We start from the raw sequence: 16,846 nt of genomic DNA, 5'->3' as shown, positions 1-16,846 counted from the left end.
GCCCACACAAAACTGGCAGCTCCTGTGATTAATTTAGCTTCCACATCAACTTACAGCCAGTCAGAAAATACCTAGGCATGGTTCAGGGGATGATTCCCAATAAGCAGTGTGGACATGGCAATCCTGCTCTAAAGACAAAGCGTTTAGTCATTTGGATGCAAACTGTATGATATTCTTCAGCCTCAAGGCCAAAGCAACAGCCCTAAGCCTGTTTTATCTAGTAGTATAAGCGACCTGTGAGTCTGAAAGAAAAGTGCACCAGGTATTCTGTTAGTAGATTTCTTGGCGTAAAAAATAGGTATTCTAATAGCATAAAGTTAGCCTAATAATATTATGTAGATGAGAATAGTAAAATCTCCTCGAAGATGTTTATACTGCTTGGAAAATGCTTAGGGTAGAAGATGAAATTTACACAAACCAGTACCAGAACTAATCTGCATGTTTCCACAGTGCTGCAGGCAGAAGTATTTCCATGGGTTTGCAAGAAACAGTCATGAATTATTTTCATTGAAGCATGTTTTCTTAATAATTAAATATATTTTGATACAAGAAGAGATGTGTGTGGGATAACTACATACCTCTGGAAGTCTCACAAATCCAAACTCTTGTGGCAAGATGGATTTGTTTGTTAGCGTGACATTTGTCTGCACAGCTTCATAGACTGTGCAGTATCCAAAATTGATTTGTGCTGGACTGATTTCCAAATCGGAAGTAGTAACAATTGCATGGACAGTAATATTAACTTTTTTAGCCTGAAACAAATGCAAACGCACAGGATAAAAACCTCCATCTGTAGCATTTAAGGACAGGATTTAAGTGAAATGTCATCCAAAAAGTAACTGCAAAAAAGTTATTCTACTCTATTCCTTGACAATAACACATGCAAATGTAACGTATCTATCTTGAACTTCAGCCTCCTTGTTCTCGAAAAATAAACAATAGGAAATATCTCTTTGATAAGCAAAATTAAAAAAAAAATCTGTATCTCAAAATCCATATGCTAGAATGGAATCACACCTGCATCTCCAGGAAATGTAAACTCTAAGAACATGTGACATCTACAGTACAGATCAGAACAAAAAGATTGTGCTATGGTATCTGATAACTCTGGTACAAAATAAACTACTAGGGAACAGATGAGCACTAACTAGAAAGGGTTTAACTTTCTGTATTGTAAACACACTGACAAGAAGAAACTATAAAATTGGTGTTATCACTTTAAGCGCCTTTTACTATTACCATAGGACTTCAACTGGTAAAGAAATAATCTAAGATTAGGTATAATTAAGTGAACATCCACTAAAATAATTTACATCTATTGTCAGTCTGATAACCAGCATAATAAAAATCACTAACCTTATCCACAATCAGTATTGTCACTGGAACTTCCAGAACTCTTGTCTCTTCATTAAAATAGCTCCCTGCATCTTTAGGAAGAGAGTGCCTAAAAATCAAAAAGTACATTCAATTTCATTAAAATACTGTGACTGTTTTCTAGTTAAGAGGAATAATGAACTTTTCATGGATGTATTTCTGAACCAAAAAACCCCAACAAACCAAAAAAACCCACAAAACATACTACTTAAGGTCTAAAAGTTTTATTATTCACAGCTTTTAATCTTAACACAGCCTTTGTGCTCAAATAGGAGTATTCACATATATAGTTGGTTAAGCATCAACTCCAATGCTTCACAGAAGTGTCACTACAATCTTGTATGCAAGATATATGCAAGTATTAGGGAAAACGGTGGAAGAATGGTGGAAGAAAATGCCAATCAACAATTAGTGACCTATGAAGTTCCAGCTCCTGACCAAGAAAAAGAAGGTGCAGTGAGATCAGGAACATTATGGACTTGTCACAGATTTCCTATAGAATGGCACACCTCCAGACAATCTGCTCTGAGCAGGTATGCACAAACTGCAAGGGTATCTAGCAATGAAGTTAGAATAATTGACCTTGTACGTTAATGTTGGAATTTTTGTTTATTTTTTTTAAAAACAGCATTTTGGACACACAGGAGTTTAAGGGAGTTATTCACAGAGGTCTGCATCCATTTATCCTTTCTTAAAATGCCACCCAGTCATTTAAAATTCTGAAAAATTTAAAGCTTACTTTAGAATATAAGCCTTCTGCATCTTTGCTGCAACCACAGCATATAACCAACCCAACCTAGGCAATTGTTTGCTTTTGACACTGATGTTAGTTAACTACTAGCCAGTTTGAGGCAGAACCAATTGTATCCCAAAGAACACAGACATAAATAAAGTGAAACCAACTTGGAGACCAACAGTGTCTGACTATATACCAGATTAGTAATTTATAAGAAATATATGGGTTTTCTGTAGCTGTGATAGCATCTTGCTATCATAAGCTCAATTTCAGAGCTTCAAGCCAAGACAACACAAAAGCTCTAGCATACTTAGCTCTGCTGGTCTATTTATAGTGTCTTACAGCATCAGAGTGAATTGCTTCCTGTTCTTAGGTCTCCACAGTGATAACGTTCCTACTACTACTACTGGAATTACATGCAATTTTTTAATGTATTGTTAAAGAATAGTTAATGAATAAATAGCACCCACTCAGTCACCACGGTGATCTGAAATCTTGCTGGCTGTTATTTTGCAAGTCTGAACTGTGACTTTAGAAGGTGATCTTCAAAGGTATTGCTAACTTGTTTAAAGATAGGAACTGGAGTTAAATACAAGGTAGGAATAAAGTATCGGCTTTCACTTTGTCACAGGACATTAGAACAGCAGAAGAAATCAATGTATTACAAAATAATCCAGAGGGGAAAAAAAAAAATTGTAACTGTAAATACACAGTGATGGAGTCTAAATTAGCTGTTATGACTTGGGGAAAAGATACTGAAATCCTTCAGATAGTTCTCTGAAAATGGCATCTTCATGCTTAAAAGCCATTAAAGAAAAGCATAAAAGACAAATCAGATTTAGACTGCCAGCATCTGCAGGACTAGTTCCAAATGCAGAAAAACTAAAAGCTGTGGTATTTGGGAATTCTGAAAGTCAGCAGATTAGAGAACTTGCCTTCAAATAAACAGAAAATGTCTGCTTCAAACACCCAGAAAGTTATGAGTATTGTAACATCTGACCAAGCATTTCAGTGCGCACAGCATACTTGGGAGAGCTTCCCAAGCCTTCAGTCCTCTATCTGTTCACTTAGCACTGCTAAATGAGTGTTTCTTTTTACTTTTGTGTTACTTTTAATATAGCTATTCTTTCTTCTGAGAAAAACAAGCTTATAATACTAAGTCAATGAGGAGGCATTTACAGAAATGTGTCACTAGCTCAGTACTTCACATCAGCTTGTAGCAAGCTCATCTTCCTGTCATACACGCACTCCCCCTGTGTGTTAGGTCTTTTAAAACTGATCTGTATGCTGAAACAGCCAGATACTTATTTTGTGTGTCAGAAATGCCTTAATCTCATCAAATCTCCTTTTTGAAGCTTCCCCATTTTTCAAAGGAAGATTAATGTCCTAAATCCAAGCTATGCTTCTATCCACTCAGTAAGTGTAACACTGCTTTACAGCATCTGAAGTTTAGGAACTGGAAAATGTCATAATAATGGTTACTGTTGTTGTAATCTGATAGGATTTGAGATGTTGGAAGAACTGTAAATACTTTTAGTTCTTTGAATATTAACCTGGTGAAAATTTCAAAATCAGTAATTAGACTCTCAATTTAAAATCCAGAGATGCTGAGCCCATCAGTGAAAATCCAAATATACTTACATCAATGGGACTGGATAATCTATAGGAAAAAAGCAGCAGGTTTACAGCAGCAACCAGTGCAGAAGCCGATGAAGTACTTGGCTGTACACCAGAATTGAGATCTATATAATTTAATTTATATTTGAAAAGAAATGTTCTGCTAAATTCTTTAGGATGGCAATGACGAGGTAAATGAAATTAACAGTGGTCAGCAAGATCTCTTGAATTTAAATACTGAAAAAATGGAATTCTTTGTTTCCTATAACTGAGTTATGTTTGTATATGTAGACGTATCATGAAATGGAGAAGAGAAACTTGCTGGGGAAAGTCTTTTAACATCTTAGACGATGTTATATAAAATGCCACATGAAATTCAAGATCAATATGTTCATATTTTGGAGAAAAATGCACATGGGTAGGAGAGGTATGAACAGGAAGCCCAACCATTCTTACCTTAATCAGCAAGCACAGGAGTTCTTCTCCAGAAATTATTTAATCAGTGATCCATGAAGTAGCCACCTGCCTAGATAACCTCTCTCTTGTATAAGAATAGCTTCCCCACAGAAATGGGAGCAGCCTACCAGGAATGCAACTGCTAAGATTTTCACACTACTGCTGTCACCACAGGAAAAGCATTTCCTCACAGGTATGTGATCCAAGTTAATTTCCTCCTTGAGCATCTGGCAACTTTTAAGGGGGAAGGAGGGGGGAGACTAGGACTGCATTGACACCAGCAGTGTGAAGTCCAGCCTGCTACACTGTGAAGGAAGAAAAAAAAAAAAAAAAAAAAACAAACTTTGACCTGCTCAGGTTTTCCACTGACAGTCTCCTACAGATATTGTCTTAAATACTGAAAAGATTAATGTTGTTAGGTTACCTGGGCAGAAACTTCAATTGCACACTGAAGGAAGACTGAGCTTGAATGTAACCTGTTTTTGGAAGCAACTCCATGTGCTTACTCAGTTCTTTGCATACTTCAAACTTCAAACACAGCGTGGCTTTTGCTCTGCAAACAAATCGGACATGCTTAGGTGGCTTTGAGACTACCTGTACTGCCATCTCAGCAACACTTGCCCTTGGAGTTTGGTCCCCCCTCCTCCACCCTTGCATCTCTACATTACGATTATAACAATTCCAAGCTTCCATTGAAAATGATGGGCATGTAAAAATGCTACAGCAAAACCACATAGTTGTATTCTCTTTTAAGTACAGAAAACAAGATTTTGGAGGTACTGTAAGTAAACCCGTCTGTATTTTAAGCAATATACACAGCTGATCAGAACATAATTATCAAAGCACAGCACAGTAGTAAGTAAGGTCAGGGGAAAGTCAAAGCCAAATTATTGTGAAATAGCGGCTAATTATTTGCTCCTACCATACACTCCCTCTATCTGAATCAACAGCAATGACTCACGTAATGTTTGAGACACCTAATTGGTCCTAGCTGCAGCACAGAACCCACTCAAGATGGAAAAGGAGTATTCTTCTTGTAATGCTGGATCTAGGTTATGTAACAATCGGTGGTGGGTGGGATGCAACAAATAAAAATCTGTTATGCTGTCTGAGAAACAGAAAAATGAAGACCAGCGACCCCTAAGTGGGGCCAAGGATACCTAGATGCTGCTCAAGTGGCTAACAAGCACTTCATGTCCCAGCCTGTAGTCAGAAGAATCAAAAGAACGAACCTGAAAGAGCATAATACACCTAAAACATCAACATGTACCCAGTCTGTGAATTCCATTCATCCTCATTAGCATCATGATTATCTCAAAACCTTCAACACTAAAAATTAAGCCTGTACAGGCAAGAAAAAAACCTCAAACTCAGGGGTGCACGTCTTATGCCAGAAATGCACCAAGAGTGCTGCTACTTTTTGTTTTTCTCCCCAAAACCGTGGTGACTTCTTTTAAATAGATGTGAATTCACAGATCTCTTGTAACTTCTCCTCTAACAGCAGACGTACTATAGGGCTAGAAGTCATAGTGTGGCTAAGCTGGTACTGCCAGTTCCTCTGCTAAAACTTGTGATCAATTTGCCCTATCAATAACATATTGGAAGCCAAGAAACATCTCCCCATTTACTGAATTCTGGCCATATTATAATATGATAATATAGTGATAGCCACAAACCATACCCTCCTTTGGAATTTTATGTCTAAGTGCAAAATTGCCAAGCAATTTACAAATATTTCAGCTTGTCATTTTCCTTCTCTTGGACTGGTTTACAAGCTGTCAGTCCAGATGGTCTGCTCTAAATCAACAGCAATAGCATGTGGTACTGGGAGCCTGGAATGATTTCTGACTGTTGACAATCTAAGAGAACTATATACTACTTCATTAAATCAGTGCAGATTATAACCTGCTGAAGAAATTACTTTTCAAAGTGATTTATATTGGACAGGATTCTGATAAGACACTTTCACCCTTTATGCTGCTTACTTATGCTTCCTGATTACCATATTCTATGTGACCAGGAAATAAAAAAAAACAAAGCCCAAAACAAAACCAGTATTAACTAACATTTTGCAACTCTACAGAGCTTGCTGGTGGACTTAAGTGCCAGATCTATCTAACTTGAAAACTTGATCTTCTACTTATGCTATAGACTACAATATCATAGATTGCAGCAGCTGTAAGATACAGGCAAGTTCTTTCTGCTCTGCTTCTGTCAGATGTTTGTGTGTACTGGTGGTGAACAAAAGGCTATTCTAACACATCATGTCCCTCAGGTCTGGGTCAGTTTTTGCCCCCAAAATATACAGAATTCTCTTGCTACAAGTTTTAGTTTGGGTTGTTATTTTTCTTTTTTGCTATAACTAGTTAGGGATTGAAGCAGAAATCTGTAAGAATATTCCTGAATAGCAGGATTATTTAAGTATCTAATTAACATTTAAGAATCCCTGTTCTAGAAGTTACACTAATAAGATTTCACATCTACTGGATGTGAACTCTAGTTCTCACTAGCTAAGGCATTTCAGCAGTTGTTAGACAAGCAGCCTTTTCAGCTGGGCTGGGGTAATCTTACCTTTGGTCTCCTTCAGTGATTGATTGCTACGAGCATTAGTTCACAGACAGCACTGTAGTAACTCTTTAGCTGATACAGAGTTCACACGTAAAGCTGTTGTAACAAACTATTATCTTTGGTTGTAGGTTGACAGCAGTTTGGATGTTTTCTTGCTAGCCTGATAATTCTCTTAGTTTCTGGATCCTTTGTCTGTGCATAGTTCCAGACCATAGACCTTAGCAAGACTGCCTTTCCACAGTTTTTCACTATTGCAATTAAAATACAGCTACTTACTAGTCTAACCTAAGAAAATGTTCTTGACTGATAGTATTTTATAGCTATTTTCAACAGTTTAAGTTAATTCTGTTTGAGAAGTTTGACATGTACCGTGTAACAATGAGGAATCCTCATTCTGATACATGCTACAGAAAAATTTCAATAGCTACTACAGGAAAAAACTTCTCAGGCACCACATCTGAATGATGAAATCTATCTACTTTTGCAGGATAAAAAGTTGAGACATGATATTCCTGCACATGAAATACTTTGAATTTCAGCCCAAATGACTCTATAACAAAGACAACTTTTCCTAACTACGGGGAATTGGGTGATAAATCAAAGACTTGATTTGCCAAGGTACTAAGGCCAGTGCACTACATATTAAGTGCTCTTAATTTAGTGAAACTTGGCAAAGGATCAGCACTTTTTTTCCCTCAGTTAAGAAGTTTTGCCCTAAGCAATTTGACAGCTTCTATCTTTGGGATCCCCTTGAAATCTTAAGTTTTCATTAGGAGAGTTATTCTGCTGCTATACTTACAAGTTTTATCCCTGGGTTATCTAGACCAAGTAAAATCACTTACATAACTTGTGCTTGTCATATCTGTAAGCTGAATTTCTGAGATAACAGCTTTACTCATTTCTTTCCAACTGTGAAGAATCTCTGCAGTCTGTAATTCTGGTAAGAGGTTTAGAATGGATGCCTTCTACAGAACCAATCCCTCCCCCACCTTCCCACAAACCCACCCCAATCCTATTTAAATAGAACCTAAGAAATGCAAATTGTTAAAATAAGCATTCAATAGTGACTACATTAGGTAGAGGGAAGACACCCACACCTGAAGACAATTAAGTGAGTAAAAGTTCATGTAACCACTCTCTAATAGCATGAAATCTCTGGGAGCCAATGAGCTAAAAGACTATCTTTATATTACAGCGCAAACAGAAGCAGTCTTCAGACATTACTGACTTGGACTACAGAAACACCCATGTATTTTTTCCCCTGTAAATTAGTATTTTGTCATTATCTGCGTACTTACAAGGTATCTGTCATGCCAGTGCAGTGCTTAATGCCTGTATGGGTTAGGAAAAGTTGTACCCTTCCTATTCTACAGTAAATGCAAAAGGACTGACAGGATTTATCCAGCATCATATCCCAAATCTGCAAAGACTGGTGATTGACCTTCTCAATAAAGAACAGTTGGCATGAGGCTGGCTTCCAGATCCTAAGTCTCCCATGAACTTTAATTAAAGGTAAAATAGCTGAGAAATAACAAAATATTCTTTCATAAAATTTCCTGGCTGAATCAGTTACGCCCAATGTGCACTTCACTTTAGACACATTTATCTCCGTAATGTTTAGTGTGCAAATTCCACATGATGAAACTCTCTGAGGTTGCTGTTCCCTAGGGACTTTACAGTTATACCACAGAACAGACACAACATAGGAAATCTTGTAGGAGTGGAAAGGCATGTATTAACCCAGATACTTCATAGCTACATCTGGTCTTGGGAATCTGGGATAGCAGGATACCCAAGCCCAATTTCCACAGCAGTACGGAACTCAGAGGGCCCATAATCAGGATGTCCTCCTGAAATGCCAAGGTAAAAAACAAACTGTTCTTCAGCTTCCTATGATAACAAGAAGGGTCTGGCAAAATTGAACCTTAAGACATCACCTAATGACTTAAGATCTCATTACTTAGCTATAGAAGGCAGCTGATAATGAAAGGGTAGCTCACCTGCTTTGAATGACAATGCAGTCCTGATAAAGTTGGTCATACATACAAATCTTTAAATCAATGTTGGGATTGGGCACCCAAACTGGCACATCAATAGAAACTCCAATGGCACTAAAGCACAGCTGTTAATAAACAAATCAAGAGTGTAATTATTTTTGTTAGTCGGAAATTCTTACTGATCTAGACAGAGTAAGAATTTCTGCTATAAATTACAGCTGAGTGAAATATTTTATTATTCATATTGCAGCAGGTTCTTTAATTAGGCAAAGCTATGAAAATAATTTGTAAAATAAACCCTAGATGTTATGGTGTCCCAGCAGAAAAAGATCTATACTTTGGTTTGGATTCTTTGACAGAGAACGTGAAGGAATAGCATGCTGCCTGTTATATTGAAAAGAAATATTTAAAGTGCATCTAGCTTAAGGGAATGTGCCATAATTCAGAAACTCAAGAGACTGCAGCTCATTTAGCCAGCAAAAAATACAGTAATGGCAGCACAGTGCTGTACTTCCTATAATGACCTTAGGTCTGACATCAGTGACCACACAGCTCAGGCTTGGATAAAATGATCCTGAAAGAGAGGGTACCCATAGGAGCCTGCAGTATGCACCTGCAATTCCTTTTGTAGACTACTCCATCTGTAGACTATGGGGAGAGCCAAGACTGGCCTACTGAGCTTCTTGGAGGTTTTTCTTTATTTTTTTGGCAAGCTTCTATGAACTGTTCCCAGGCAGAATTCAGCTTCCAATAAAGTGTGGAATCAAAATACGCTGAAGTGGTAACTAAAGTTGTCATCTCTTCCAGCTTTCACACATCAGTTTCACTACTGCATGCTAAATAATTCCAAGTCTGATATATCAGAAAGAAAATAAACTACATGGGCTGAGAATAGAGAATACTTTCGTATTTGTTTCCAGGACATTAGATGTTTTCCAGTATGATGTCTGACAAAATGGGAATATCAGGATTATTTGCACAGACATTTCAGAGAATCAACAGGCTTAATAACCATACTGCATCAGAAAGAAGAGCCATGATTTACAAAGTTACCTCCCACCAAACCAAATAATACATAATCGTATTGTACCTCAGTGTTAATTCTCATAATGTTATAAACCTATCTGTCCTCTATCTCCTCCTCTGAGCTCTTTTAATTCTTGGGAAAAGCAGAAGTAGGAGGATTTTAAGCTCTTTTTCTACAGTGTTTTGAAGCAAGTCTTGCACAAAATCACTCACTGGTTTGCAGTCTGAGTTGTCAAACATGATCACAAACTGTGCCCGCACATCTCCAGGGATAGCTGGAATAAATATAATCTGAAGTTTGACTGAGCTAAAGGGTCCAATTTCACCCTCAGTAACCTAAACAAGAAGTAACAAGTTTTTAATGAAAATCTGACCATATTACTGTAGTTGTCTATAAATTGTACTGAAATAAAGCAGCAGTATATACTCATATTATACAAACACTCTACTTCACCTAGTTTGTAACTAGATTGAATGCACTATGCAAGGGAAAAATCGGTATCAGTAGCTCCCTAGGAAGTTTATCGTGGGGAAAAGACTTGGCATGACACATGGTTTCACAACCAGGCATGGTCAGAATCTTACAGAGTCTTCTTTTACTGTAAGACTCTGTATGATAGCGTGGTTTACCAAAGTGTTTTCCATCATGTATTGGTGAACATGTAACTAAAACATGGAGAAGCTGTCTTGTGCTACCATTTAAAGATCTGCTCTACTGATTTCAGCATTAAGTCCACCTGCCTTTTTTATGTGTAGGTAGAAGCCATAAATGCTAGTATGAACTAGTACCTGGACTCTCATACCCAGGTATTTTTAATATGGCTCAAGTTTGATGTTTCCCAGATGTTCTTCCTGCCCCATCTTTTGCGTTGTCACTAGACTTCGTATAACCACAGAACGACACAGCAGAAAAATGAGTTTGACAAAAAAAAGTTAAATTATGAGAAATGCAAATGTATACACAATCTTTCAGCTCAAGTAAGTCTTTATACATCAAAAGAAAGGGCAAATATGTCATGTGATTTCATTTTAAGAATTAACTGTGATACAGTGAAGTACAGTGGACTTGAAATTGGTCACGTACTTAAGCATTTCCCACCAGAGCGAAAGTAATTTATTTGATGTAGGCTTAGACTAGTAAAAATCTTGTCTGTGTCTCAGGATTTTCATTACCTTTCCAAGCATAATTTCGACTGGTGTTTCTTCAGGAGAAAGTTCCACTAAATTATGTGCATTGTCTGTGCCTACATCTGATCTGGAATTTAGTACATCTTGGCCAAGTTGTTCTGGGGAAAAAAAAAAAAAAACAAACAACACAAACAAAACCCTACAAAATGCTGGATGTGTGCATCTGTTCACTAAACAAAAATATCAAACAGAGCAGAAGTACATTGATTTTGGTCAACATTGCAAATCCAATAATATATGCTAACAATGGGGAAATATAAATGTCTAGAAGGAAATTTCTGTTTGGCCATACAACTTTGCCCAGGTCCAGAAGTCTACCTGAGGAACCTGAGCCTTCCACTTCAGAATAACAGTAATGATGTTTCAGTAGGATACAGTATATATTGGAGATTGTTATATCAAAGAACGCAAATTCAGCTGAGAGTGTGAACTGGGCTTTAAGAACAATTTCAGTGGGACAAAGCAATGCAGCCAGGAGGACCTGCAAAGCAAGTGGAAGTGCTACTGCACTTCATTTTCAAAACAACTGCAATAATAAGTACCTTTTAATTAAACAGTCTCCGACCAGGGCTTCAAAGTGCCTTAAACTAATGCATCATGAGACAGATGAAGCTGACGCTGGACTGTATGGCAGTAATCAACTGGCAACCATATGCTTCACATTAAGCAGGAAAAAAGATGAGGATGTCGTGAGATATGTTAATGTGCCAAAGCAATGGAATTTTTAGTTGGGTGGTTTTTTTAAATTCTGAAAACATCTTTAAAGGTATGCGTTCTGTGGCGACAGCTACTGTGATTTATGGAATCACTCCATTTCACAATACAGATCCCAGATTTAAAAAGCAAAACCACCCACAACATTTTCATGGAACTTTTAGTTTCCTGCAATTGGAACGATCAATATCCAGAAGAAACATTAAAGAATACAGACAATAAAGAAATTAAGAAAGTCTTTCTTCTACAAGACTGGATTTTATTAAGCACATCGTAAACATTAGGAATGGAGATGGAAAATGTCTGAGGAGGTTCATCTTTCTGCTTCCTTGTTCCTAGAATTACAGACTATAAAAATAAACCTGTCATGTGGATTTCTATTCCGAGAAGTGGGTATTCAGTTGCTGAGACAAGAATGATAACAATTTTGCAGTTTCTGTAAGCTAGTTGGTTTCTGTATTCTTCTGAGACTGAATTGTTGATCGCTAATGAGAAGTGAGATTCTCTGCCGCTTTTGATATAATGGTGTCAGTACATTATTTTTAGTAATATTTTGTGAGACAGCATACAAAGAAATGTAACATTACTACTAGAATGATGAACTACTTAATTTACTGAGTAACTTTGCAAACTGAATTCCACAGTTCTTTACAGGAAACTCCACAAATGGATAATGCTTAGCCTGGGAAACTGTGCTGCCAATTTTCTAAAATAGTCATCTCACCTGTGGAACTACTGCTCAGGCTTGTCTCAGTCCTCTGCTGCTCCACCTGGGCTACACAGTAGGTCACTTCTTCACTATGGTCAGGACAAATTTGTTCCTTCTTTTCAACTACAGATGTCACAGGACTATTGCTGACTTTCTGTTCAGGGACACAGTCACTGAAATGTCGAGTAACCTATTAGAAAACACAGAAAAAACATTTTATACTGCAACTGGTCATCTAGCTTGTGCCAGCTGCAATTTTATTAAGCAGTTGCAAATCAGACTTGTGTTTTCTTGCAACTGTTCCACGTTATAAATGGAGAAACATGTTGCACTTTCTAAAAACTGCACATTCTACTAGACCTTTATCAATGAGCAGATTTAATTTTTGCTGGCTGCCCAAAACAGGTAGATAATATAACAGCAGCAATACAACATAGTGTTAGTTATTTTACAATTAACAGAACTAACACTGGCAGTTCAATGCCAAATCTAAGTCTCCTAGAACTAGACTTCTGTTTATTACACACCTACAAAAGACAGAATACAGAAGGAAAACCCAGACAGTGTTATTTCACAAATTCTTTATTTGAACCACACTTTTAACATAAGCATAGTACGAGAGTTGAAAACCATGGCAAACAGCTCAGCAGTTTCACTGTACATACTATTTAATGTAGTGCTTAAAAAAATGAGAGGTCAACCCTTCTCTTAAAACTTAAAACTGGGTTAGATTGTCAAGTAGATGATTTTGAAAACCACCTGAGCCAATTGCTCTTCAACAATCAAAGAAGTTAAAGGCTGCACTGATGGAACAAAGATGAAGCATCTGCATTGTGTTTACAAGAACATGTAGGCACTTCATAACAAAGATATGCAACCTAGTAGTGATATTGTCTCTGGTCAAGGACCTGTGAAATCTATTTATGGGTACTACCTATGCAACACTTGAGGAAAAAGGAACATCTATGATAATTACATTAATCAACACAGGAATTACAAAGCACAAGTTCCTACCACAATGAGTGGGTAGTGGTTGGGTTTGTTGTTTGGGTGCATTTTTTTTTGTTTGGTTGGTTTTTTAAATCTGAAGATTTCCCCACTTTAAGAATAAAATCCACAACTTACTTCGAAAAGGAGCAAGTAAATCTTCAGACTTAAGCTGTTCAGTCTTCTCAGAAATCTGCCCCACAGTGCTGACATGCAAAGACAGTTGTATGCATACTTTCTTTGTAAATGTTTCTCACTTAAAATTATCTGCTACATGGAGGAGTACAGCTGTCAGAATTCCTCAGTTTTCTGTCAACTTTGAAATTGGCATGCTGTAGGAGCAATCAGTATCAGGTCTAACACCACACATTTTGTCAGCTCTGCACCAAGTATCTGCACCAAGTGAGTTTTGGTATGTTTCTTCAACAGTCTCCACTTCATTCCCACCCAGGACATTCCACAGGACACAATATTACAATCACTTGCATTCATTCTACTATTGATTTCAGACATTTTTCTTCAATTCTTTTAACACTATTTATTATTATAGTTTTCAGGCAACAGCCCTCAATGTAATTCTTAGTTTGACTAAGAAGACTTCTACCCTTGTAACAACGGCTTGTCAGTAACTCTGACTGTCCTTCTTTGACAGGAAATTTAAACGAACAGCTCTGAATTTTTAAAGGAAGATCACAGGCTAGTGCTTCCAATTCTCATTACTTCATTGCTAGTTTTGCAACAGTTGGCATTTTTCTGAAGTCCAGGAGCTGGGATGTTAAATGACTCTGTCAGAATCTCCTCTTTTAACTAAAGTATTTCTTCCTAATTTTCATGGATGTGGAGAAAATAGGAATCATGACATAAATGACTAAAATGTTAAAAAACAATTATCATTGTTGGCTCCACCCCCCCAATAATTGTTTTTAAATTTGTCTTGTGATATTTGGGGGTCTAACAGATTATATTAAAATATGCCACCCCAAACATAAACAAAGTGCTAAAGGTTGGACCAGATGATCTTCCGAAGACCCTTCCAACCTGATCTGTTCTATGATTCTGTATGATTATCACACTCTGCAAAGCAAAACGTTTCTTTCAATTTAGGGAAATGCTTTTGAACCTACCATTCTTCCAGAAGACTTTGCTGTTGCTCTGCATGTACTACTGTCACCTGCTGACGTCTGAACTTTGAATCTTGTTCCCAAAGCTCCACTGTTTGTCAGATTGATGGTCCGTGAAATTGTCTCTCCCACCACATGGCTGCCAAAGTCAATGAGCTCTTTATCTAGTGCCAGCTGTGAGAAGATAAACCATTAATTACTGCTGTCCTAGATAGTCAGTAATGTCAACTGAATAAGCATCCACCTTTTCAAGAATAGGACTTTAAAGTTCTTATTTCATTTCAAAGATGGTATCAAATAATAACATGAATTGTGGGTATCCTTCTGCCTTTTTGTAGAAGCCAACAACTTTTTGTAGAAGCCAAGGTTAAATTCTGTTCATAGTAGCAGCTTGCGTGAGTCTTCAGGTAGTTACTCTGGAAGTAGGTTAATATTTACATACTAATTCAACATTGTTGCTCTTGGGTTACAGTAAAATGGTTTTAGTAGCATCAAGCTGAGAAGCAAGCAGCATTTAACATCATATAGTGACTATCTATCAGTTTATAACACATCCTTTCTTGTTTCTTTGAGCTACCATGGTTTACAACCAGTTTAAAAAGTAATACACTACTTCATATAGAATTTTTTCATGACTTTGTAACCGGGTGTAGGATAACGAAAGGCTTGTAATTCAAGTTAAAGCACCAAAAGACAAAGACAACTTGGTTGCTTGCTAGTATCCTGCTTACAGCAGAACTCCTCCCACTTTCAGGGCATAAAGAACGGGAGTTCCTGCATGTAAATACCACACAATGATGGTATGAATTCTCTAGGTGAAGAAAACTACTCCTCTGTTTAAAGCTTCATGTGCTGGCTTTCTACTGCATTGAGCATTCTCATCTTTGAGGTCTTTTAACTGAAAACCATCAAAGAGTCTGATACACATAGTCAGATTTAAGTACACAATATTGATGTGGTATCATTTTAGCTTCCTACAAGTTCTTAAAATTAAGCACATCCTTTAATACTTTGCTAGAGTGCTAATATAATAATTATAGGGCACTACCTTTCAGTTACTTCCCGCTTCTATTTTCTGTGTAACAGATTATTCTTGATTCACTTCCCTGCGTACAAAAGTTTCAATGTGCAGTCCAGTAAAGAATCATTACATACAATCTTATTCTTTTTACTGAAACATAATATTACAAACTCCAGGAAGACATTCATAGGTCTCAAGCATTTTAAAAATAATTTTTAAATTTTTATTAATAAGTATGCTCCCAGTATACCCCAAATTTTGCATTTGCCAGTCTTATTCCAATACTGGGTGTCTCCTTGAATAACCTTTTTCCTCTAGCACTGTATATTCTCATCTATAATTTCTTTTGGCCTGTAAAGCCAAGGCTGCTCTTAGTTGTGAAGGAAGTAATTTAAAAACAAAGTTGTTGCTTTTATCAAATACTTTCTTCACGTTAGCTCATAGGAAGTTAAGGTATCTAAAAAAAGTGCTGCCTGTAGTTTCACCTCTTAACAGTAAGAAAATTATGTTCTTAGCTTAAAATTCAGTATAGAATTCTCAAAAGATTTTGAGATGCTGAAAGAAAGGAGAGATTAGATGCTTTATATAAATGCCAATAAAGATAGAAAGATATTGTGATATTTTGATTTTTGTCCACATAGAAAATTAAAGTTAAGAATAAACTACTGCAGGTCTGGGATGGAATTTCCGAAAATTACAGGGAGAAAAACATAGCTCATTTCCGGCCACCATTTCTCTTCCCTCCAGTCACAATGTAACATTGTGTCATCAGTTTCTAAACTGAACTAGTTCAGTTATTTCCACTCTGAAGTTAAAGTTGCAGTTCATAGTTAAGTAAATCCATTAAGATAATTTTGTATAAATGTCAGTGTAGTCTGGGAAGCTAAGGAATGAATCATTTTCTGGAAAGAGACTCTCCATTGAAAAGGAAAAAAAGGAAAGAAATATAAATACCTCTTGCTAAATATTTTCAATAATGTTTATGCTCTCACACACTTCTATTACTGTTGTTATACTGACTCTGAACATACTTAAAAGTCACTTACAATGCATCTCTTGGCTGTACATTTCAATGGAACAGAAAAAGAACCTGTCTGTGCCATAAACATGACTTCTCCTTCCAGAGTTTCATTTATCTAGGAAACAAACAAACAAAAAACCAACCATGTAATTTGCAAAGATTTAGCCTGTGTAGTCTGATGAAAAATGCTTTCACTCATTCTTTGAGTAACATATGAAAATGTATCTACAGATTCTACATGTCCACTTTAAAAGAGTCTTTGGTAACTGCCTGGCTAACTTTAGCTAGGCAGTATTATAAATCATTTTGTT

At 36.9% G+C, this 16,846-nt stretch overlaps 1 protein-coding gene across 10 annotated transcripts in view; it reads right to left on the bottom strand.

Annotated features, from left to right (window-relative positions):
* CFAP74 (cilia and flagella associated protein 74) overlaps positions 1 to 16,846 on the bottom strand; it is a 94,205-nt gene that overhangs the window by 13,050 nt on the left and 64,309 nt on the right. For all 10 annotated transcript variants that reach the window (XM_030017584.2, XM_030017587.2, XM_030017582.2 and 7 more), the window contains 9 exons: positions 16,561 to 16,650; positions 14,497 to 14,667; positions 12,401 to 12,575; positions 10,948 to 11,060; positions 9,988 to 10,110; positions 8,752 to 8,873; positions 4,608 to 4,736; positions 1,357 to 1,444; positions 579 to 752 (listed from right to left, as the gene is read on the bottom strand). In XM_030017584.2, coding sequence (XP_029873444.1) covers positions 579 to 752; positions 1,357 to 1,444; positions 4,608 to 4,736; positions 8,752 to 8,873; positions 9,988 to 10,110; positions 10,948 to 11,060; positions 12,401 to 12,575; positions 14,497 to 14,667; positions 16,561 to 16,650 — 1,185 coding nt within the window. The remainder of the gene's footprint in view (positions 1 to 578; positions 753 to 1,356; positions 1,445 to 4,607; positions 4,737 to 8,751; positions 8,874 to 9,987; positions 10,111 to 10,947; positions 11,061 to 12,400; positions 12,576 to 14,496; positions 14,668 to 16,560; positions 16,651 to 16,846) is intronic.

This window comes from Aquila chrysaetos, chromosome 6, assembly GCF_900496995.4.
Source record: "Aquila chrysaetos chrysaetos chromosome 6, bAquChr1.4, whole genome shotgun sequence".
Classification (NCBI taxonomy): domain Eukaryota; kingdom Metazoa; phylum Chordata; class Aves; order Accipitriformes; family Accipitridae; genus Aquila; species Aquila chrysaetos.
The sequence above is the reverse complement of the archived record's forward strand: the minus strand, read 5'-3'. Positions and strand labels throughout refer to the sequence as shown.